General features: G+C 41.5%; 2 protein-coding genes across 5 annotated transcripts in view; both read right to left on the reverse strand.

The window, feature by feature from the left end:
• Positions 1-9,924, reverse strand: part of LOC110539125 (growth hormone-releasing hormone receptor-like) — a 46,239-nt gene extending 36,315 nt beyond the window's left edge. The window contains exon 1 of the mRNA XM_021626148.3: positions 9,767-9,924. Coding sequence (XP_021481823.2) covers positions 9,767-9,817 — 51 coding nt within the window. The 5' untranslated portion in view covers positions 9,818-9,924. The remainder of the gene's footprint in view (positions 1-9,766) is intronic.
• Positions 9,925-10,220: 296 nt separating this feature from the next.
• Positions 10,221-25,985, reverse strand: part of LOC110485093 (FYVE and coiled-coil domain-containing protein 1) — a 44,697-nt gene continuing 28,932 nt past the window's right edge. For all 4 annotated transcript variants that reach the window (XM_021556168.3, XM_021556221.3, XM_090184610.1 and 1 more), the window contains 7 exons: positions 25,159-25,308; positions 23,755-23,984; positions 20,371-20,524; positions 17,839-17,931; positions 17,388-17,598; positions 13,562-13,671; positions 10,221-13,211 (listed from right to left, as the gene is read on the reverse strand). In XM_021556168.3, the coding sequence (XP_021411843.2) occupies positions 13,139-13,211; positions 13,562-13,671; positions 17,388-17,598; positions 17,839-17,931; positions 20,371-20,524; positions 23,755-23,984; positions 25,159-25,308 (1,021 nt within the window). In that variant the 3' untranslated portion in view covers positions 10,221-13,138. The remainder of the gene's footprint in view (positions 13,212-13,561; positions 13,672-17,387; positions 17,599-17,838; positions 17,932-20,370; positions 20,525-23,754; positions 23,985-25,158; positions 25,309-25,985) is intronic.

The raw sequence follows: 25,985 nt of genomic DNA on the forward strand, positions 1-25,985 counted from the left end.
GCAGTTGCAAACCGTAATCTGGCTTTTTTAAGTCGGTTTTGGAGCAGTGGCTTCTTCCTTGCTGAGAGGCCTTTCAGGTTATGTCGATATAGGACTCGTTTTACTGTGGATATAGACACTTTTGTACCTGTTTCCTCCACCATCTTCACAGGGTCCTTTGCTGTTGTTCTGGGATTGATTTGTACTTTTCGCAAAGTACATTCATCTCTAGGAGACAGAACGCATCTCCTTCCTGAGCAGTATGACAGCTGCGTGGTCCCATGGTGTTTATACTATTGTTTGTACAGATGAACGTGGTACCTTCAGGAGTTTGATAATTGCTCCCAAGGATTAACCAGACTTGTGGAGGTCTACAATTTGTTTTCCGAGGTCTTTTCTGATTTCTGTTGATTTTCCCAAAGAGGCACTGAGTTTGAAGGTAGGCCTTGAAATACATCCACAGGTACACCTCCAATTGACTCAAATTATGTAAATTAGCCTATCAGAAGCTTCTAAAGCTATTAATTCATTTTCTGGAATTTTCCAAGCTGTTTAAAGGCACAGTCAACTTAGCGTATGTAAACTTCTGACCCACTGGAATTGTGATGCAGTGAATTATAAGTGAAATAATGTCTGTAAACAATTGTTGGAAAAATTACTTGTCATGCACAAAGTAGATGTCCTATCCGACTTTCCAAAACTATAGTTTGTTAACAAGATATTTGTGGAGTGGTTGAAAAACGAGTTTTAATGACTCCAACCTAAGTGTATGTAAACTTCTGACTTCAACTGTACACGTCTACCTCAATTCCCTCGTACTATTGGACATCGACTAGGTATGTCACGGATCTAACAGATTTCCAAACCTGGATTGTGCAACATTTGCCAGTTTTTTTGTTTTTGTTTTATTCTTCAAGCTCTGTCAAATTGGTTGTTGATCATTGCTAGACAAACATTTTCAGGTCTTGACATATATTTTAAAGTAGATTTAAGTCAAACTCGGCCACTCAGGAACATTCATTGTCTTCTTGGTAAGCAACTCCAGTGTAGATTTGGCCTTGTGTTGTAGGTTACTGAGACAGGTGAAAGGAAGTGCGAGCGAGAGACATTAATTCATTAAGTTTTCTCTAAATGCCACATTCGTTTCAATTAGGGTCGCAGGTCATTGTCATGCCAAGTCGCCTGAAGTCAATATGTACATAGGCAAACCCTTAGAGCCCTTTAACTTAGGCCTAGACTGCTCTGAATTACTAAGTACCTGTACCTTGACATTAGATGCCGATTATGGATCTATCTACTATAGTTTATCTTTCCATCAATCTATCTGCCTATACTTACTGTACAGTCATATACATCCAGTCCTATACACCCAGTCCTATACTTACAGTCCCTTTACCTACAGTCCCTTTACCTACAGTCCTTCTAAAAATAAATTGCGTTTTATAAAAGCATCTAAGATATACATATAAACTAGATGGTCATTTTCCATGAAGTAAAATTGTGTGACTTGCTTCAGCTCTTTAAAAAGTATTTTTGTGGCGGTGGACAAGATAGCCTGAATATGTGAAAGTTGGTTTGGTGACTAATTTGAACGGTTCAAGAGTTACTGTTGGTGTGTTATTTTATGCAAATGTTGATAAGAGTTTTATGAATTTCAAGTTAGGAAAGCCTGAATATTAAGCGTCTGATGCTCAGTTACACCTGCAGAGATGATTGTGTGGTGCCTGGATGATCAGATAAAGTAACCAGACATATGAAACCATTATCTTCTAGGTGGGAAGTATAATATATACAGTGCTCTTTACAAGGCTAAGCAGGTACGGGGAAAACATTTTGTGTGCCTGCGTTCGCGTGCGCGTGTGCCTGCGCCCGTGTGCCTGCGTTCGTGTGCCCGTGTGCCTGTGTTCGTGTGCGCGTGTGCCTGCGCCCGTGTGCCTGTGTTCGTGAGCCCGTGTGCCTGCGTTCGCGTGCGCGTGTGCCTGCGTTCGTGTGCGCGTGTGCCTGCGTGAACGGAGGACTGGAGGAAGCAACACACGCATATTTCTTCCATTTCCGTGTGTGAGAGTATGTTTGTGGAATTGTTAGTTTTAGGATATGTTGAGTGGTTGTGTGGATGGACATACTCTGCATTTGGAAAGTATGCAGACCCCTTGACTTCTTCCACATTTTGTTATATTACAGCCTTATTCTAACCTGTATTTTTCCCCTCATCAATCTACACACAAAAGACAAAGCACAAACAGTTGTTTTTTTGCAAATGTATTAAAAATGAAAATATCACATTTACATAAATATTCAGACCCTTAATTCAGTACTTTGTTGAAGCATCTTTGGCAGAGATTACAGCCTTGATTCTTCTTAGGTATGACGCTAAAAGCTTGGTACACCTGTATTTAAGGAGTTTCTCCCATTCCTCTCTGCAGGTCCTCTCAAGCTCTGTCAGGTTGGATGGGGAGCGTCGCTGCACAGCTATTTTCAGGTCTCTTCAGATATGTTTGATTGGGTTCAAGCCTGGGCTCTGGCTGGGCCACTCAAGGACATTCAGAGACTTGTCCCGAAGCCACTCCTGTGTTGTCTTGGCTGTGTGCTTAGGGTCGTTGTAATATTGGAAGGTTAACCTTCACCCCAGTCTAAGGTCCTGAGCGCTCTGGAGCAGGTTTTCATCAAGGATCTCTCTGTACTTTGCTCTGTTCATCTTTCCCTCGATTTTGACTAGGGTTGCAAAGGGTCGGAAACTTTCCTGGAAATTTCCGGACATTTTCTGGAAGTTCTCCATGGGGAGTTAATTTGGGGAATTTTGCTTAAATTCATCAAAAAAAGTTAGCTTATATAGTTAGCTTATAATTTTAGTAAGTAGTAGGCAAGACAGATTTCAGACACGGACAGTTTCGTGGCTTTTACCGACACACTCTGAATTCCATATCGCCCCCTAGACACTTGTCTTAATCTCAGAGGATTGGCTACATAGCAGCGTTACGGTAATCACTTCTGATTGGTTGCAATAGGTCTATTGGTTCTAATTGGTTGCCATAGGCCTATTGGTTCCATCTATCCAATCCTCTCAGATCTACAGTAGTGCCTAGGGTGTAGGGTCTAAGGGTTAGGATTAAGGTGTAGGGCTAGGGGTTAGGGTCTAGGGATCAATATGGAACTGAGCATAAGCAGAGTAGAGTCACTCTGTGTTTGTCTGGATCACTGTTAGGTTAGTAGGGTTAATAACTAGGTAATTACAAGTCTCTGGGTAGAAGAGTAGAGAAAAAAGGATACCAGAAGAGGAGAGCAATGTGTGTTCTGTATGATGTAGTTAGTGGCATAGTCACTTCAACTAAAATAATCTCAGGGTTTATGTTTACATTTGTAAGATATGCAGGTCATGTTGTCGGTCATGTTGGAAAACGCTAAGAGAGCTAATGCTAACCACATCACTACTGTAATTGACCTTTGAACTTGTTTGTGTAGAGCATTTACACTGGTTGCTCTTATTGGCTTCATTACAACAATATCATCAACAATAACAACATGTGTGTGTCAGTAACACGCTTGTCAAATTCACCATATGGGAATATTTCCCACCAGACGTTATTGTCTCCTGGTTTGGCAGTTGCTATAAAATGGATAATTGTCGTTTTGAAAAACCAGGTCACGTTGATTCTGATAAAGGACTTTATTTCTTTGGATAAGCCGAGGCACAACGACGACATAATCTCCCTGGAGTAGAAAAGTGTAGATAACTCACAGGTTGGTCGGGGTCTCTCTCATACACACATCCATATGTCAGTCTTGTCACTGAAAAAGGTTACATTTTGTTTTCCTGTTTCCTGTCAATTCTTCACTCTTCAAATGAAGGCTACCCAATAGAAACTTTCAGTCCCACTTTAGGCATTACAACTTTTAAAGGCTTTATGTAGCATACATAACATCTTCATAAGCACTTTAAAGATGCTTCACAAATCCTTATAATATGTACATAGCTATCTCAATTACCTCGTACCCCTGCACATCGACTCGGTACTGGTACTCCCTGTATATAGCCATGTTATTTTTTTTACTCGTTATAGTTATTCACTGTGTATTTATGCCTTGTGTCACTATTTCTAATTTGATTTTATATTTTTATCTTATCTTTAACTCTGCATTGTTGGAAAATGACCCTTAAGTAAGAATTTCACTGTTAGTTTACACCTGTTGTTTACAAAGCACGTGACAAATACAATCTGATGTCATACCATATTAAGGGTGTATGGGAAGGGGGATACCTAGTCAGTTGTACAACTGAAATCTGTCTTCCGCATTTAACCCAACCCCTTTGAATCAGAGAGGTGCGGGGGACTGCTTTAATCGACATCTTCGGCACCCAGGGGGAACAGCAGCTTAACTGCCTTGCTCAGGGGCAGAACAACAGATTTTTACCTTGTCAGCTCGGGGATTGGAACCAGCAACTTTTCAGTTACTGGCCCAACGCTCTGGGTGCATTGCCAAATGTGACCAAATGTTCTGATGTGAAGAGCAAAGTGCTACAATTGAATAAAATCAGTCAGATATCATGGTGGAGTTCAATGCTCAACTTCTAACTTTGTCGGTAAAAACACTTTTTAGTAATTTTTGTAATACTTGACCCAGTTACCTGGTTATTTTGTTTGCACTGCCTTTCTGTCTCAATCTGACTACAGAAATGTTTCAGAGGAAGAGGGATAAAGAGCGGTTAATGTTTCAATGTAGCAGTTTGTATGTTAATACGGGTCTCCCGAGTGGTGCAGTGGTCTAAGACACTGCATCTCAGTGCTAGAGGCCTTACTATAGACACCCTAGTTCAATTCCAGGCTGTATCACAACTGGATGTGATTGGGAGTCCCATAGGGCGGCTCACAATTTGGCCGGTGCAGGTCGTCATTGTAAATAAGAATTTGTTCTTAACTGACTTGCCTAGTTAAATATAGATCAAATCATTTCTGGGTAACAATTAAGTATCTTACTGTAAATGTTTTCAATTAAAATGGTCAAAAATAAACAAAAATAGCTTCTTAGCAAAAATGTATTTCTTAAGAGAGAATTTTGCTAGGACTGTTTGGAAGTTGCCTGAGCGGGGAGGGGAAAACTGAAAACTAGCTGTTATTGGCAGAGAGGTTTGGAACTCTTTTTCTTATTGGTCTATTAACTAATTTACTGGTGATGTCACCAGGCAGGCCAAAACTCCATCCCACCAAAACAGGCTAACATTTCAGGTGGTCTTTTCCAACAGCTCTTACACTAACAGAGCATTATCATTATTTTCACAATTCCACAGAGGAAATATACACTGAGTATCCAAAACATTAAGAACACCTGCTCTTTCCATGACATAGACTGACCAGGCGAATCCAGGTGAAAGATTGATATCACTTGTTAAAGGAGACAGGATAAAGAAGGATTTTTAAGCATTGAGACAATTATGACATGGATTGTGTATGAGTGCCATTCAGAGGGTGAATGGGCAAGACTAAATATTTAAGTGTCTTTGAACGGGGTATGGTAGCATGGCCAGGCCAACGCTGCTTTTTCCCCCCCACACTCAACAGTTTCCTGTGTGTATCAAGAATGGTCCACCACCCAAAGAACATCAGGCCAACTTGACACAACTGTGGGAAACATTGGAGTAGAGAGAGAGAGAGAGAGAGAGAGAGAGAGAAGAGGGTAAGATAGACAGATGTGTGTGTGTGTGTGTTCCTGAAATTCTACAGATGTTTCCATGGGGGCAGAGAGGTACTGTAGCACCATTTGGAACGTAGCCATAGAGATGGACAAATAAGAGAGCTCTCTTGACAAATAACTCCAGACGGTAAATGGAACGTTCCACTCTCGCCAAATCTGCGATTGTAGAGTGAGAGAGGGGGGGAGAAAGTAAGAGAACGAAAGAACGAAATAGAGAGAGAGAGAGGGATGTATAGTCTCCAGTATATTAATTCATGTGTGACAGAGAGAGCGAGAGAGAGAGAGAGAACAGGAGAGGGTGAACAGATAACCAGAGAGACCCATATTATAATTATTATTGTTGTTGTTGTTATTATTATCAGTGTTTAGAATTATTTCTCGTTATGCTGCAGTTAGAGGTCTTGGGTCATCGGAATGGAATGAGGTAAGAGACGAGCAGTCACATCTCACCACCAAGCTTAGTTTGGTAATCACTCTGTTGTTGTCACCACCAAGCTTAGTTTGGTAATCACTCTGTTGTTGTCACCACCAAGCTTAGTTTGGTAATCACTCTGTTGTTGTCACCACCAAGCTTAGTTTGGTAATCACTATGTTGTTGTCACCACCAAGCTTAGTTTGGTAATCACTATGTTGTTGTCACCACCAAGTTTAGTTTGGTAATCACAATGTTGTTGTCACCATCAAGCTTAGTTAGGTAATCACTCTGTTGTCACCACCAAGCTTAGTTTGGTAATCACTCTGTTGTTGTCACCACCAAGCTTAGTTTGGTAATCACACTGTTGTCACCACCAAGTTTAGTTTGGTAATCACTCTGTTGTTGTCACCACCAAGCTTAGTTAGGTAATCACACTGTTGTCACTACCAAGCTTAGTTAGGTAATCACACTGTTGTCACCACCAAGTTTAGTTTGGTAATCACTCTGTTGTTGTCACCACCAAGCTTAGTTTGGTAATCACACTGTTGTCACCACCAAGCTTAGTTAGGTAATCACACTGTTGTCACCACCAAGCTTAGTTTGGTAATCACTCTGTTGTCACCACCAAGCTTAGTTTGGTAATCACACTGTTGTTGTCACCACCAAGCTTAGTTTGGTAATCACACTGTTGTTGTCACCACCAAGCTTAGTTTGGTAATCACACTGTTGTTGTCACCACCAAGCTTAGCTTGGTAATCACACTGTTGTTGTCACCACCAAGCTTAGCTTGGTAATCACTCTGTTGTTGTCACCACCAAGCTTAGTTTGGTAATCATAATGTTGTTGTCACACCAAGCTTAGTTTGGTAATCACTCTGTTGCTGTCACCACCAAGTTTAGTTTGGCAATCATAATGTTGCTGTCACACCAAGCTTAGTTTGGTAATCACACGGTTGTTGTCACCACCAAGCTTAGTTTGGTAATCACTCTGTTGTTGTCACCACCAAGCTTAGTTTGGTAATCATAATGTTGTTGTCACACCAAGCTTAGTTTGGTAATCACTCTGTTGTTTTCACCACTAATCTTAGTTTGGTAATCATAATGTTGTTGTCACACCAAGCTTAGTTTGGTAATCACTCTGTTGCTGTCACCACCAAGTTTAGTTCGGCAATCATAATGTTGCTGTCACACCAAGCTTAGTTTGGTAATCACACTGTTGTTGTCACCACCAAGCTTAGTTAGGTAATCACACTGTTGTTGTCACCACCAAGCTTAGTTAGGTAATCACTCTGTTGTCACCACCAAGCTTAGTTAGGTAATCACTCTGTTGTCACCACCAAGCTTAGTTAGGTAATCACACTGTCGTCACCACCAAGCTTAGTTTGGTAATCACACTGTTGTTGTCACCACCAAGCTTAGTTAGGTAATCACACTGTTGTTGTCCCCACCAAGCTTAGTTAGGTAATCACACTGTTGTCACCACCAAGCTTAGTTAGGTAATCACTCTGTTGTCACCACCAAGCTTAGTTAGGTAATCACACTGTTGTTGTCCCCACCAAGCTTAGTTAGTGAATCACTCTGTTGTCACCACCAAGCTTAGTTAGGTAATCACTCTGTCCATTATTATCCTGGACACACACACTGTCATACTGTTAGCTTGGGACAGGAATATGGTTTTAATTTGGCAGATGTCACATACATAAACCTTTGGAGATAAAGTTTGTTCATTGGTAACCAGACTCTAATGGCTAGTGGAATCAGTCATAACCCTCCAAGCTGAACATAGAGTATTTGCTTGGCTATTTTTAGCTCTGGTCCATGTCGTTAGTGTGAGCTCCTAATCAAGGTTGTTAATGAGCATGGAGAAATTCACACTAACGTTGTGGACCAGAGATAGGTTATTAGGTGTCTCTGCAAAAGTGAATGGGCCAAGAACACCATTTAATTTTCACTGATCACATTTCATTTTGACGGAGACAACATCACCCTTGGTTCTAGTTAAATCAGAGCACCGTATGCCTAGCCTGGTCCCATCTGTTTGTGCTCTTGCAAACGACATAGCTGTCATTGAAAAGCTGAACACGACATTGTCATTGGCATGACAAGGAGTTGGCATGATAGCACAAACAGACTGGCCCCGGGGCTACCATAGGCCCACCCATGTGGAGGAAGAGGAAAGCCAACACGGTCATATATGACCAGTATATTCCAACAACAATTTAGTACAAACCTAGCCTGGTGGTCCAAGATCTAATTGTGTTGTCTTGTCAACTACTAGGCTATATGGTCATTGTCATTGCCACACATCAGCCATAGGAGTCTGCAAACAGACAGCACAAACAGATCTGGGACCACCAGGCTAACACAAATCCTACTTTTATATGGGAACACAGTCTACTTTTAATTTCATGATTGAGATACAGTTCATTTAATAGCCTGGCTACACTTCAAAATGTGGATATAGGGTGACTGCCTTGTGGCACAAACAACATTCATTAATAAATCACATCATTACTCTGCAGATACCACGTAGTCCCATGGGATTAACATTAACCTTGAAGAATTACTTTAATTATAATTTCCCTATAGAGGGGAGGAGCAGGGCTTATTAGAAGACAATCAGTGTCAGCACAAACTCATTCATTATGGGGCTTTCGTGCCATGGATTTAATTACGCCAATGAAAGACCCCTCCACACTCACACAAACACGCAAACACACGCAAAACACATGTACAGACACACACTTAAAATTTGATATAGCTATCTCCTTGCAGTCTTTCAAATGAATTATAATGGGCTCATCACGCTCTAGCGACTCCTTGTGGTGGGCCGGTTGCCTCAGGCTGACTTCGGTCATCAGTTGAACAGTGTTTCCTTCAACACATTGGTGCAGCTGGTTTCCGGGTTAAGCAAGTGGGTTTTAAGAGGTGCGGTTTGGCGGATCACGTTTTAGAGGCTGCATGACTCGACCTTCACCTCTCCCGAGCCGTTGGGGAGTTGCAGCGGTGAGACAAGATCGTAACCACAAAATTGGGTAGGAAAAGGGGGTAAAAATAATACATATATTTTTTATACACAGCTACATCAAAGTTTGATATTTCAAAAAAGGAAATAAAGGGATGAATGAAAGTGTACACTGAGTGTGGTGGACCATCCTTGATACACACTGGAAATGGTTGAGCATGAAAAACCCAGCAGTGTTGCGGTTCTTGACACAAAGCTGTGAGCATGGCACCTACTACCATAACCTGTTCAAAGGCACTTAAATATTGTCTTGCCCATTCACCCTCTGAATGGCACACATACACAGTCCATGTCTCAAGGCTTAAAAAATCCTTCTTTAACCTGTCTCCTCCCCTTCATCTACACTGATTGAAGTGGGTTTAACAATGGACATCAATCAGGGATCATAGCTTTCACCTATATTCAGCTGGTCAGTTTATATCATTGAAGGAGCAGGTGTTCTTAATGTTTTGTACACAGCGTATTTCTTCATCATACACGTGACATTTTAAGTTATCCAAAACATGTAGGCGATAACCTATTCTGTATACATGCGTGTACCCTAATTGTCAATGCTTCGGCAGTTGTTTACACTTTTAGAGGCTAATGCATGCACAATACGGTCCTCAACATCTGTGTACAGTAAGTCATATTGTGGAAGAAAGCACTTCAAATACTTACAGATGGAGCCAAAGACGTCACGAAAATAATCCAATAGAGAAGGACACGCATCTTGAGTGTTCGATGCTGTTTGAATGCGTCAGATCAACTCAGCAAACCGTTCACTCTCACTGAACTGCCGTCTATTTAATTAAGTCTCCAATGACATGCGCTGAAGAAGGGAGGGATGCATCTAAAACCATATCTCCGCTGCGTCGGAGCCTGCGCGTGCCACCGGCGGTCTACACTACAAAGTCACATTACTGAAGCTAGAATCTGTTTGAAATTTGATTATCACATCTAACACTACCCATGTAAACTTTTATTGTGGGTTTACTGCGCCTTATGTGCGTTAAACCCAGTGTCCGACTGTATTCCAGTCTTTTCTTGTGCATCATTGGACATTTCTGTAAGCATGTGTGGGGTGTAATTAGGGCCATTTCCACTTTGGACAGATCACCTGTAGACTGGAATGTACACAGTTGATTTTCCTCTTTATTTTAATCTTAGAAGTCAATACATACATTAACATTAAAGCACAATGCGCACTTAATTCACTAATGGCCTGGTAGCTCCGGCGCACACATCAATGCACATTTTCGCCTCATCTTGTTGTCACGGCTGCCCCCAAGCTGCGTGGATACGATAGTCTATGATTCCATGTAGGTAGGGGTACCGGAGCGCCAAGTCTAGTTCCAAACGACAAGATACAATGGATCCTCTGGAGGTGGTAAGGAAGATCTGATCACAATCAGATCACAATGCATATCTTAATTGAATACTTCTGTCTAAAACTGTGAGCCCAATCAGAATGTGGACAAGATGCATGTTATACCCAGTGCATGTTAGCACCAGATACCAGCACCAGATATAAACAGGGCTAAAGACTTCCAACCTGGAACAGGTGTGAGGAGTTAGGAGGAGGAAGAGAGTGACATCATTAACAAACTTTATTTTTAAGTTGAACTGTACATGTTTTTACATCATAGTGACTGCATAGATAAAGAATAGGGTCATGTGGATTTCACTGAAGTCACATGATGCTGGTGGCAGACTTGAAAGCCCTCAGTTTGTTAAAAAAGATAGGATATTTTTCCCTGCACAATCACTTTTACAAACACCAGAAAGTACTATCAAAATACTATTCCTTGTGACATTGTAAATCATTATTATTGCTAAATTCAATCCAAAAGTGCAAAACTGTAGAGAAAATATGAGGCTTTGTATACAAATCGCACACATTTAGACCACTTATAAAATACAAAAGAAAAGCTCCCAATAAAAATGGAAAACAGTTCTCTGTAAAAGCAGCATTCGATGTAGTTACTGAGCCCCATTGGTGTAGGTAGGGTGAAGTTGCCCCTAGAATCTGATCTTGGGTCAGTGTTGAAATTTTCCTCACTAAGGGTTAAGGTTATGACTGGTGGAGGGGAAGCTCATCCTAGATCTGTACTAAAGGAAAATTCACCCCAGAGCTGGCTTCATTAGTGAAGAACATTGGTCGCCTCCTTGACTGATGGTATGACTGAGATGTCATTCCTTATTGCTTTCAGATACTATAATACATACAAAGGAAAATATCAACACTTATGATCCTTACAAGAACAAAAAAACAGATGTCCTATTTATACACGGTATCTAAAATGTATGGCTATAACAAAATACTAAAATCCCTTATAACGAAACATAACGAAATCATATTCCTATGATGGTATATAATCTATAGGCCTGCTGTTATGCTCAATCCAGATCTTATCCAAAGAGACCTTACACAAACATAAGCTTGCCGTGGTACACTACACTATGCCTTGAGGTGCTCAGGGAGGATAGCCTAAACACAAAAGAGTATAAGCCCTGGGCACAGCAGTGTATTCTCAAAGATGCGGACTATAGCAAGAACTGGCTATGCAAAACACGTGTAAATCCACACTTGGAAAATCGTAATTTTTTTTCTTTAAAGTGCAATTTTATATGTGTCTTTTGTAATCAAAACATAATTCAAAACTATGTTGAAGGGGAACTTATCTCCTATAGGCAAAAGTTGGCACTTGCTTTGTCAGTAAGTGACATTGTTCTTATAGGTCACAGTAATAGATCATGTTAGTTGATAGTGTGCTGTATAATATTGAAGCAATACAACCAAATTATTATGTTGCAGTTATCTTAATGAAATTATCATTAAACATTATTTTGCATCAAAACCATTTGAAAATTGATTTCTTAAAAACGATCCTTTTGGGATATAAATGCTCCCCACGTGCTTTTTACATTCAAATAAATATTGCAGTCTTTCATTTGAAATCTTGAAACTATGGAAAAACTTGAGGAAAGCCTATTAACGGTCGAAGAGAGTTCCTCTATAGTGTATAACCCATGAGTCTGAGTTCAATTCGTTTAAACAGAAGGCTTCAAAAGCTCCCACAGACACAAGCAATTGGTAGCAAAGCTTTCAATCTCTTGTATTACTTAGTGCCCATTTTCCCCCCACACAATTATCTTCCCTTCAGCCTGGCAGCATTTGAGGATGACACAAAGTAACTGCCTCCTCCTAAACATAATGTAGTCTAGCTGTACTTGTTTTATTAACATTATTCATGTTTTTGTAGCATGAAAAATATGCTATTTTGTTCAGTATTGTCCTCTGTATTGTGTGATTACAATGTGAGCAGTTGCTCAATAAGTGTCATCTTACTTGTGGACACTGTGTTAGTCCATGATAGAAAACAATCATAGCTAATAACATTGTATAAATGTGTACGCAATAACCTCTCTATCTCTGTTTAACAAGACCATGTAGTGAACTCATAAGGCTACCCTTTTAACTCTTCACCTGTGGTTAAGTTTTGAATTCCTGGTTTTCCTACAGATGTAGGATCTAAATTTGGACCCCGTTTGCTACAGCAGGAAAATAATCCTGCAGCAACAGAAAATGTGAATTATAATTAATTGGCATTTCTTTAGGGTTTGATAGATTTTTGTAAGGGAAAATCAAGTCTGAAATGTAAAAGTGGAAACAACAAACTTTAGAAGCCTCTTTAAGCCTCAAATACACAACAGGTTTTACATTTCATGAAAGTTCTCCTGCAAGAGGGTAATCAAATTAAGACCCTACATCTGTACGTTTGTTTCACCACATACTCTATGTGAAGAGTCCATTAGTTCAAAACAACCACCATGTCTGTAGTGCTCTAACTAAAACATGACCAACACACTCAAAACATAAAAACATTAGTGTTAAAAATATAGGGATCCAACAAAAACTTTTTTTTTTAAATATATATATAAGAGCAAAACCAAACATAAAATAGTGTACTTGGTGGGGCATCCAGAAACAAATACGCATTTGAAAAAAAACTATAACCTCCACCCTGCGTAAGTATCCATTATCCAGACTTAGAAGTCACTCCCATCGTATATAATCGTCTTCTCGATTGTCAAGTGGTAGAGGACTTTCTTTGAGATGAACCTGTCAGGGTTGTAGTGAAGAAATAGAACAATATAACATTTTGCAACAAAAATGAAACCCTCATAAAGCAACTTCATAGTACTGCAGTGCTTCAGAGAGCTGTGTCATCCTTCACCACAAGGGCACATGGGAACTGGAGACTGACTTGATGCTAGCGATAGATGTTCTACAGAAGCACACTGCCATGAGAAGGTGGGTTTCAGTGTGGTTACGGTTAAGAACGTGACTGTTTTGCCTATCGTTCGCTGAGAAGGGATAACGTTCTGCTCTACACAAGCACAAGGAGAGGTAAAGAGTGTCGACTGACTACAAGGGTAATTCTAATAATAAAGGTGTGTGGTGTATCATACCTTGAGAAGGAGTTGTCAAAGATGAGAGTGTAGAGACCAGGGTTCCTGACTTTCAGCTGGCCTTGGATGGTCTCTTTGTGAGAGTTACAGCGAGTCAGAGGAATCAGCACCTGAGACGAGAACACGAGAATAAGTCCTAGCTTATAACACTCAGTGATAATATTGTCGATGTGGAGCCGTTTATATTTGAGATATTAAAGTTCATGTTCAAAAAGAGGCCCCAATCTTCAGTCTTGTTGTAATCTGATAGGTTCATTTAATTGGGAATTGGGAAGTGGGGGAGCCCTTCTTTTAGGTGACCATTCAAAACCCAAAGTTATTTTATTGAGAGTTTTAGCCCCCGCCCTCTCCTGTCCCTATGGAAACCTCTTTCTCAAAGCTAAGGATCCGGACCACGTTCTGCTCGTGTTATTTTACACACACTATGTAGCTACTGCTCACACTCCCCGTCCGTTTACGTTTCAGTCTTTACTCAACCTCTTCTGAACCATGATGATGTAGCCTATCTCTCTACTTTTAAACAGCTGAAATGAAAACCTTGTGACGTTTTAAACGAACATTCCCACAAATATTTATTGTCAGTTGTAACATATATTGCAGTTCCACAAGCAGGACGCTGTCCCTAACAGATTGCATTGGAGCAAAAACAATCAGTGTTTTCTGTGATGATGTAGAATCATCTTTGTAGTTGCTGCCATATTGTAGCCACTAGCCACCAGCCACCAGCCACTAGCCTGAGTTCCTGAAAAACAGAATGTAACTCCCTGCTTGAGTTTTAACCCTTCTATCAAATCAAACATAATGCAACCTAATGATCTTCATCAGATGACACTCATAGGACTTCATGTTACACAATACATGTGTTTTGTTTGATAAAGTTAATATTTATATCAAAATCTGAGTTTACATTGGCGCATTACGTTCAATTCTAGGCTGTCTCCACCGGCTCACAATTGACCCAGCGTCGTATGGGTTAGGGGAGGGTTTGGCAGGCCGGGATGTCCTTGTCCCATCGTGCTCTAGCGACTCCTGTGGTGGGACGAGTGCATGCACACTGACACGGTTGCCAGGTGTACATGTTTCCTACGACAAGAATTTTGAAGGTGTCCAATTGTGTCAAGAAGCAGAGCGGCTTGGCGGGGTCGTGTTTTGAAGGACACATGGCTCTCGACCTTCACCTCTGCCGAGTCCATACGGGAGTTGCAGCGATGGGACAAGACTGTAACTACCAATTGGATACCACAAAATTGGGGGTATAAAAAAAAGAATATAATAACAATAATAAAGTTCACTGATGTCATGTTTTGACCTCTTATTTTTCAGAGTTCCCAGCTGTCTTGAAAGCACCATAAAACTCATGGTAGGCTACCCTTCGCCAGCTCTTATCAGTGCTCTCGTCTGCATTAAAACCAAATATCAATCCAGGTTGGATGTGACAGCAGAGATGAGGTGCTCACTGTCGACCACGCCCCCTGACTTTGAGAAGCTCTGACGCGACATGCATCAAGCACACCCATCTCATTAGTGGTGGTGAGATAAGATACATTACGTAAGACTAATTTGAGATTGACTGTTATATCCCCACAATAAAAGTATGGATCATGAGTTGAGAAGACAATCAGAAATACTGTTAGAATGTTTTTCAATTTTCTGTCATAGCCCCAAATATATATATTTTTTACATTGACTGTTAATTACATACTTTTTTTCAAATGGATCGGGTCTCGAAAATGTTCAGATGTCAAAATGGGGTGGTGGTCCCAAAAGGTTTAGGAACCCATGCTTTAAAGGGTTCCCTTTCACCTGTTACCATGGTTATGCATGTTGCTTTTCATAATTGTTTCCATTAGAAGCATTTACATTTAGGCCTGTCCATAGTAGAGGTTGACCGATTATGACTTTTCAACACCAATACCGATTATTGGAGGACCAAAAAAAGCAGATACCGATTAATCGGACGGTTTTTATATATATTTGTAATAATGACAATTACAACAATACTGAAGGAACAATGAACACTTATTTTAACTTAATACAGTATAATACAGAAATAAAATCTATTTCGTCTCAAATAAATAATGAAACATGCTCAATTTGGTTTACATAATGGAAAAACACAGTGTTGGAGAAGAAAGTAAAAGTGCAATATGTGCCATGTAAAAAAGCTAACGTTTTAAGTTCCTTGCTCAGAACATGAGAACATATGAAAGCTGGAGGTTCAATATTCCCAGTTAAGAAGTTTTAGGTTGTAGTTATTGGAATTACAACGCGTCAACTATTTCTCTCTATACCATTTGTATTTCATATACCTTTGACTATTGGATGTTCTAATAGGCACAATAGTATTGCCAGCATTAGCTCCGGAGTTGATAGGATTGAAGTTATAAACCGCGTGTGAATCAAGCATTGCTAAGAGCTGTCGGCAAACGCAGTAAAGTTTGAATGAATGCTTACGAGCCTGCTGCAGCCTACCCCCGCTCAGTCAGACTGCTCTATCAAATATCAAATCATAGACTTAATTATAATATAATAAACACAGAAATACGGAACCGTTCCGTATTTTATCGAACGGGTGGCAACTCAAGTCTAAATATTTCTGTTACATTGCACAACCTTCAATGTTATGCCATAATTACGTAAAATTCTGGCAAATTAGTTCACAACGAGCCAGGCGGCCCAAATTGTTGCAAATACCCTGACTCTGCGTGCAATGAACGCAAGAGAAGTAACCCAATTTCCCTAGTTAATATTGCCTGCTAACATGAATTTATTTAACTAAATATGCAGATTTTAAAAAAATTACATCTTTGTAATGATTTTTAGAAAGGCATTGATGCTTATGGTTAGGTACATTCGTGCAACGATTGTGCTTTTTTCGCGAATGCGCTTTTATTAAATCATCCCCCGTTTGGCGAAGTAGGCTGTGTTTCGATGATAAATTAACAGGCACCGCATTGATTATATGCAACACAGGACCAGCTAGATAAACTAGTAATATCATCAACAATGTGTAGTTAACTAGTGATTATGTGAAGATTGATTGTAAGATAAGTTTAATGCTAGCTAGCAACTTATCTTGGCTCCTTGCTGCACTCGCGTAACAGGTGGTCAGCCTGCCACGCAGTTTCCACATGGAATGCAATGTAATCGGTCATAATCGGCGCCCAATAATGTCGATTACCAATTGTTATGAAAACTTTAAATCAGCCCTGCCTATTAATCGGTCGACCTCTAGTCCATAGTTAATTCCCTGGAGTGCAATGGACTACCTGAGCTGCACCAGGCTGCTTGCTCTACTTTAGGTGAAAGGTCAATAAAGAGTTCTGTTCTCAGCAGGGGGAGCTCCTCTCTCATTTACACTGCTCTCGGGTGAAGCTTCCCCTACAGGTACAGATTTAGAATAATCTTTCCGTTCTCAATCCAGAATTTAAACATTAGTTAGGGAAATGCAAAACTGACCAGAGATCAGCGTCTAGGGGCAACATCATCCTACACTATTTAGACTCAACGAGGGTTATTATTAGCTACTGGGATCATCTGCAGCAACAGGCCTCCTAATCACGGCCCTGGAGAGCAACAGGCCTCCTAATCACGGCCCTGGAGAGCAACAGGCCCCCTAATCACGGCCCTGGAGAGCAACAGGCCTCCTAATCACGGCCCTGGAGAGCAACAGGCCTCCTAATCACGGCCCTGGAGAGCAACAGGCCAACTCATCTTAGTCTTGATGACTGCACAAAATCCTGCTTGTACCTCCAATAGCTCTTTAGGTCCAGGGTTAGTGACTGACCACTGGTCTATGAGCGGAGCTGGTCCATAGTGGTCCTACCTTGGACTGTTCCACCGGGACATCGGTGGTCTCACGGTACACCACGCTGAAAGAGATGCTCTTGGGCTCCGAGGAGAACACCCAACTCACGGTAGGCCCACAATCGACCACGGCGATGTTGATCACGCTGTAGCAACTGGACTTGACAAAGAGCTCTCGGGAGCCATCGCCAAACTGAGAGATGTCTTCGATGCTGAGAGGGACAACCAGCCTGCAAACACAACCAGATAGCAGAGGAAGAGTAGGCATTGATTTGACTGAGATTACAACTTGAGTTTTCACACACAATACACTGGCAGTCTTGGCCAGGATTTGGTTTCTTGATCAGCGTAGGTATTGTGGAAAAAGGAAGTGCTGGCAGAGGAAGCTGTAACGGTAGTGCTTTTATTTCCAACATATGTGTGATTGTGTGTGTGCAATTGTGTCTGTGCGCGCAAGGTTCTAGACTCACGTGACTTCTCCAGACTTGAGAAGGGTGATCTCTGTGTCCTGCACAGTGGGTACATTCTCTTCCGGGTCGTCTGGGGACACTGCTCCTGTGCCTCTGCAGGTCATGGGTGGAAAATAAGTATTTGGTCAATAACAAAAGTTTATCTCAATACTTTGTTATATACCCTTTGTTGGCAATGACAGAGGTCAAACGTTTTCTGTAAGTCTTCAAAAGGTTTTCACACACTGTTGCTGGTATTTTGGCCCATTCCTCCATGCAGATCTCCTCTAGAGAAGTGATGTTTTGGGGCTGTTGCTGGGCAACACAGACTTTCAACTCCCTCCAGAGATTTTCTATGGGGTTGAGATCTGGAGACTGGCTAGGCCACTCCAGGACCTTGAAATGCTTCTTACGAAGCCACTCCTTCGTTGCCCGGGCGGTGTGTTTGGGATCATTGTCATGCTGAAAGACCCAGCCACGTTTCATCTTCAATGCCCTTGCTGATGGAAGGAGGTTTTCACTCAAAATCTCACGATACATGGCCCCATTCATTCTTTCCTTTACACGGATCAGTCGTCCTGGTCCCTTTGCAGAAAAACAGACAGAAAGCATGATGTTTCCACCCCCATGCTTCACAGTAGGTATGGTGATCTTTGGATGCAACTCAGCATTCTTTGTCCTCCAAACACGACGAGTTGAGTTTTTACCACCGTTCTTGTGATCATTTTTACCCCACGGGGTGAGATCTTGCATGGAGCCCCAGATCGAGGGAGATTATCAATGGTCTTGTATATCTTCCATTTCCTAATAATTGCTCCCACAGTTGATTTCTTCAAACCAAGCTGCTTACCTATTGCAGATTCAGTCTTCCCAGCCTGGTGCAGGTCTACAGTTTTGTTTCTGGTGTCCTTTGACAGCTCTTTGGTCTTGGCCATAGTGGAGTTTGGAGTGTGACTGTTTGAGGTTGTGGACAGGTGTCTTTTATACTGATAACAAGTTCAAACAGGTGCCATTAATACAGGTAACGAGTGGAGGACAGAGGAGCCTCTTAAAGAAGAAGTTACAGGTCTGTGAGAGCCAGAAATCTTGCTTGTTTGTAGGTGACCAAATACTTATTTTCCACCATAATTTGCAAATAAATTCATTAAAAATCCTACAATGTGATTTTCTGGATTTTTTCCTTCTCATTTTGTCTGTCATAGTTGAAGTGTACATATGATGAAAATTACATGCCTCTCTTATCTTTTTAAGTTGGAGAACTTGCACAATTGGTGGCTGACTAAATACTTTTTTGCCCCACTGTACCTACTGGGCTGATTAACACTATGGGACTGACCAGAACCGTACCGTGCTGTGCTGGACCACATTTTGCTTTCACATTGTCCTTTCCAGCACGGTTCTAGTATGGTGGATATGTAACCTGGCCCAGTACAGCTAGACTTGGCTCCTGTGTAACCTGGAACAGTACAGCTAGACTTGGCTAAGCTTGGCTCCTGTGTAACCTGGAACAGTACAGCTAGGCTCCTGTGTAACCTGGAACAGTACAGCTAGGCTTGGCTCCTGTGTAACCTGGGTCAGTACAGCTAGGCTTGGCTCAGCTTTGCTCCAGTGTAACCTGGCCCAGTACATCTAAGGCTTGGCTGCAGTGTAACCTGGCCCAGTACAGCTAGGCTTGGCTCAGCTTGGCTCCAGTGTAACATGGCCCAGTACAGCTAGGCTTGGCTCAGCTTGGCTCCAGTGTAACCTGGCCCAGTACATCTAAGGCTTGGCTCCAGTGTAACCTGGCCCAGTACAGCTAGGCTTGCCTCAGCTTGGCTCCAGTGTAACCTGGCCCAGTACAGCTAGGGCTTGGGTCCGTAGGGGGATCGACTAGATCACCAGAAGGATACAGAGTGAAAGTGTGACAAGTAAAGCTCTATATTTCGAAGGTTTCTCAGATGACTGAGAAACCTGTAAAGAGAGTGACTTATTGATGGCTACGGTGAGTCACAAATACATTTTTTGGAATGATCTTGGGTGACATCGCTCACTTTGTTCATGGTGTGTTTTTTGATAACGACACCCCTCACAAACAAGGGTCCAATCAAGCCGAAGCAATATCTGAGATTAGAATATTCTCCAAAACGGGAGACGATGATATAAGAAATCACATTTATAAATGTGGATGTCTTAAATCGCACCTCTGGATGCATAAACTCACAGTCATGTTCTCTCCCATTGTTTACTCCTGGGGTTCTCCTTGGTCTGCTCATGCCTTCCATTTACAATCATTTCAGCAGCAGGTGTTCATAAATGGAAGGCAGCAGAATGTGTGAAGGTCACACTGAACTTTTTGTCTTTCAGAGATTTGAGAGAGAGTTTGTCATGGCTTTGACATGACTGTTTGAGAGAGAGTTTGTCATGACTGGACACTTGGACTGTGAATGCTGTGTTTGTGTGTGTATGTGTACGTACACATTTGTGTGTGTGTGTATGTGTACGTACACATTTGTGTGTGTGCGCGCGGGCGTGTTTAATTTGGCTAGGTATCTGTCCACGTCTGGTTGCACTCACATGTCTAGCGCCCCCAGTGGCCGTGTGTCCTGTTCTCCCTCCAGTGAACCGCCTGTTGTTTGGGACAGTGAGTCACTGTCGTAGGTCCCATTCACTTCCTCCTGCGTGATGATGTCATAGGCCGCGTCATCAGACTTGGCACTGGGGTCCGACACTGCAAAGGACACAGGACGTCAAACCAGTCATGTACCTGTAACACTTTACTGTAGCCTCTTATGTATACATTCATAAAGCCTTCATAAGAGCTACATAAGACATGACAGGAAGTCAAACCTATGCCTATTCTAATACCAGACAGTCATACACGTTTTACACAGAGAAAAGCCATTGTTATGATAACATTGTGTGTTTATGCACAACAGATTGTGATCACCAAGGCTTTTCTCTTGATGTACTTACCAGCCTGTCTACTATCCTCTGAGGTAGAAGCAGTGTTGCCAACAAATTTTCAGGGTAAGTTGCTAGAGGCAGGTTGATTTGTAATGACGTAAAACTGCGTCATTATGTAGCATACACAATAACGTTACTCAAATTGACTGGCCATCTCTGCAAAAAATAGGATTTGACATTTGTTCAGGTGCAGACTCCCACTCTTTTCTGTACTTCTGGCTGTACAATTTTGATTGAGACATGTTGATTGATGTTGTAAGTTCTGTTCAAGATCAAACATTAGTAACCAACTATAATCATTGGGTTTGGCTCATCGAACCCGTACTACTGCTGCCAACAATGATTTGCAATTTGCTGAAATTGCTGCTGGCCTGCTGCTGCTTGTGCACGAGCTGAGCGCCTGCTGCTAACATCACTCACAATGCACTTTTTCAGCCAGGCAGGTGTGTTGTGACTGACTGTGTGACAGAGAAAATCGCTTTTGTGTCATTTAGAGGGAAAATGCATTTTAACATTTGAGTCACCTTTCAAAAGTTGCTAAAAGTTACAAATACATTTTTTAAAGTAGCTAAATTTGTTGCTAGGTGCTGTTTGAAAAATAAGCTGCCAGGGTAGTCTGAAAAGTTGCTAAATCTAGCAACGAAATTGCTAAGTTGGCATCACTGGGTAGACGTATATCCTATATGTTCAAGCACTTCTCTTTTTATATGGGCATAATCATAGAATTACTTATAAAATCCCTATTCATTTAATAGGGTCTTTATGGGCCTAATAGTGAAGATATGCTGTTTAACTTTGAAAATGTATTAGCCTACCTTTTAATGTGGCATAAACACAACAGGTCATGATGTTTTTATCCGATTGTCAAACAATTACTCCAAAAGGCTTGCCTGACGACTCAAACTGAATTATTCCGCTGCATTATGTTCGCTAGATACTTTAGTTCGCTAGATACTTTAGTTCGCTAGATACTTTAGTTCACTAGATACTTTAGTTCACTAGATACTTTAGTTCACTAGATACTTTAGTTCGCTAGATACTTTAGTTCACTAGATACTTTAGTTCACTAGATACTTTAGTTCGCTAGATACTTTAGTTCACTAGATACTTTAGTTCGCTAGATACTTTAGTTCGCTAGATACTTTAGTTCGCTAGATACTTTAGTTCGCTAGATACTTTAGTTCACTAGATACTTTAGTTCACTAGATACTTTAGTTCGCTAGATACTTTTTGTGGCGACTTCAAAATGAGGGGTGTTGTACAAAACAAAGTCATCCGAGATTGGATCATCTCTAATCAACTAGAGTATCAAAGTTCTGGCTCTGGCCCAACCCATCAGTTTCTGGGTCCAATCAGAACAGTTAGAAGGTGTTTGCGTCCTAGAAATCGTTGGGGGGGTACTCGGATCCAGACTCATTGCGGAGAAGAAACGAACGTCCGTGGGTGTGGAATAGCGTTTGGCCGTAGCAAGGAGTTTGGGTAGCCAGGCAACATGTAGGCTACCTGCACACGTTACTCAGGGATGGCAGAACAATAGGCTGTGCAGGGGGAAAAAATAGCTTTTAAGCCTCATTTAGATATTTTTCTGCTTATAATTTCTGACATTTGGTAGGCTATTTCTTAGTCAACTTCTTAGTCTATAATTAGATAGATGCAGTTTGTATTCTGTCATTACTTGATGCTTGTCCAGAATATTAAAGAAAGCCTTGATCACCACAATAATGGGCATACATTTATAGAATGATCAATGCATCATCAACAATCTAGTTGACATCAGTAACGTTTTATTTTTCATTTCTGCTTCTCTCACAGAAAGAGGCCATTTAGGGACCAGGGGAATTTCAAAAGTTTGACCGGTTTAAAGGAAATGAAAAGGTGTGAAAATTATCCAAAATCTTTCTGATAGTATTTCAACGCATATTTTATGTGGATAAAAATGAGATACTGTCAGCTTTTATGTCTAAAATACATAGTTAACCTCTAGCACTTAGCCATCCCGGATCCGGGAGCGTGAATACAGACTCAAGCTCATTACCATAACTCAAGAAGAAATACGATTCTTGAAAATAAAGTTGGATTTGTTCTTGGAAATGTTTTTAATTCCAAGATAGCTAAACCCTTCTCTTAAACTCAGGGCAGTGAGAGAATAAGCTAATCAAAGCAATTGAACATGTTTAATTCACTTACAAACTTTATCTAAAAGTTTATCTAAACGCAATCTCCGCTGCGAGTTTTGTCATTTTCAAATGAATGCAGTAAAGCAGAATGGAGAGTAAAGAAATTAGATTAAAAAATGTTTCCCTTTTTGCTCAGAACAGGGTAAACCCCTAGAATCAATCACATTTATAAAGTCCTTTTTATATCAGATGTCACAAAGTGATGTACAGAAACCCAGCCTAAAACCCCAAACAGCAAGCAATGCAGATGTAGAAGCACAGTGGATAAGAAAAACTCCCTAGAAAGGCAGGAACCTAGGAAGAAACCTAGAGAGGAACCAGGCTAGGGGTGGCCGGCACCCCACACCACTTTTTGTAAAGTCCCCCCCATGGAGGGGACCAAGAGTATTGGGACAAATTCACTTATATGTGTATTAAAGTTGTCAAAAGTTTAGTCTTTAGTCCCATATTCCTAGCACACAAGGACCTCATCAAGCTTGTGACTCTACGAACTTGTTGGATGCATTTGCTGTTTGTTTGTTTTGGTTGTGTTTCATATTATTTTGTGCCCAATAGCAATGACTGGTAAATCATGTATTGTCATTTTGGAGTCACTTTTATTGTAAATAAGAATATAATATGAACACTTCTACATCAATGCGGATGCTACCATGATTATGGATAGTCCTGAATGAATCATGAATAATGATGAGTTACAGAGGCATAAATATCATACCCCCCCAAAAAATGCTAACCTCCCCTGTTATGGTAATGGTGAGAGATTAGCATGTTTTGGGGGTATGATATTTGTGCGTTTGCATATGTGTGTACATCTCACCTTTAACCCTGGGAGTGGGTTTGTAGGGGGCTGGTTCGGGGGGTGAGTGAGGCCCAAAACTGAGGGGAGGTGGCTGGGTATCGGAGGGGCTCAGCTCACCCTCGGTGAACCTCTCCACCACGGCGCTGTGCTGGGAGTAACACTCCCTGCAGCAACGCTCCTTCTTCCCACTGTGCTTGGTCATCACAAAGTTGTTACTACAGTAGTAGCAGAAGACACGTCCACACAGCCTGAAACAAGAAGAGTGTACTGTAGTATTATAACACTGTGGAACATTCACCCAAAACCTGAAACCTCTCAGATTTTCTAAATTTCTGGAAACTATTGTATCACAGTGCAATAGAGCGGAACACCTTTTCTCTCAACATCAATTCAAGAGTGACATTCAAATGACCAGTCAGACCGAAGTCTGTGGAAGCCACGATACAAACAAAACAAAGTCACCGACTCTCTCTGACGTGTCCAGTCAGCTCTAAAAGCAATAGAAGCACTGCCATTACAGCTTCCTCTGCCAGTACCTCAATTACCTCGACACCGGTACCCCCTGTATATAGCCTCCACATTGACTCTGTACTGGTACCCCCTGTATATAGCCTCCACATTGACTCTGTACCGGTACCCCCTGTATATAGCCTCCACATTGACTCTGTACTGGTACCCCCTGTATATAGCCTCCACATTGACTCTGTACCGGTACCCCCTGTATATAGCCTCCACATTGACTCTATACCGGTACCCCCTGTATATAGCCTCCACATTGACTCTGTACCGGTACCCCCTGTATATAGCCTCCACATTGACTCTGTACCGGTACCCCCTGTATATAGCCTCTACATTGACTCTGTACCGGTACCCCCTGTATATAGCCTCCACATTGACTCTGTACCGGTACCCCCTGTATATAGCCTCCACATTGACTCTGTACCAGTACCCCCTGTATATAGCCTCCACATTGACTCTGTACCGGTACCCCCTGTATATAGCCTCCACATTGACTCTGTACTGGTACCACATGTATACAGCCCCGCTATTGTTATTTACTGCTGCTCTTTAATTATTTGTTATTCTTATCTCTTCCCTTTTTGGGGAATTTTCTTAAAACTGAATTGTTGGTTAAGGGCTTGTAAATAAGCATTTCACTGTATTCAGCGCATGTGACAAATAACATTGGTTTGATTTTACTTCCTTTTTCCACTACACATGCGCTGATCACTAATCCAAATCTCGGCCAAGACTGGCAGTGTATTGTGTGTGAAAACACAAGTTGAAATCTCAGTCAAATCATTGCCTACTCTTCCTCTGCTATCTGGTTGTGTTGCTAGTAGCGCTTAACATGTTGTCCATTGTTCCTGTAACAAGACATAACAAGGCCATCTAGTGAGTCAGCGCACTCTCTGTGCCCACCTGCAGTTATGTCGGCGTAACCACCAGGTGAAATGGGCCTGGCAGCCCAGGCAGTGGGTGGTCTCCTTGTCCTGCAACAACCGCTCCTCTGCCCACAGCTTCTGCTCAAACTCCAGAGCGTCCGATTTCTGCCACAGAACATCCTTATCCCTGCAGGAACCCACACACACACACACACACACACACACACACACAATACATTTTTTATGTTTGGATCCAGCATGGAAGTACAATGGACCCAAAAGATCACCAACACACACACAGACAGACACCCAAAGACAGACACACACAGGTGGGCGGTTAAGGCGTCAGCATGCTTCAGTTCCGCTGGCGGCTAGCCGAAGTCGGCTCGTTGAACCAAACAGGTGTGCTCAAATAAAAGACATTCACTTGAAAAACACAGAAAAAGAGGCAATAGTACTGTTTGTCTATTTTGAGACGCCATAGCCAGCATTCACTTCCTCACAATATTCAGAATTAATCTAAGATAATTTAAGAAATCTGATATTAACTTTGACGTTTTGGACGAGAAGATCTTAGTCACGTGATTTTACATCTAACTAAGATGTTTGGAACAGTATTTCTCAATGACTAAATGTGCATGAAAACGAGTCGTCTCTCGTTGAATGACAACAAAAACTTTACTGAAGAATCCCTACTGTTGACCAATCACCGATGTAGGGGCGTCGACTTTGGCTACCAACTTCGGTTTGCCTCAAGAAAAAAATGTGTGCCCGAACAACCGGAAAAAAACGTAAGTAAATCCAAAACTAACAAAAACATCACAAAATGTTGTCATAATATTTGCACAAAGTCTTCCGGCTGGG

The sequence above is a fragment of the Oncorhynchus mykiss genome, chromosome 1 (assembly GCF_057628025.1).
Source record: "Oncorhynchus mykiss isolate SJ-2025 chromosome 1, ASM5762802v1, whole genome shotgun sequence".
Lineage (NCBI taxonomy): Eukaryota > Metazoa > Chordata > Actinopteri > Salmoniformes > Salmonidae > Oncorhynchus > Oncorhynchus mykiss.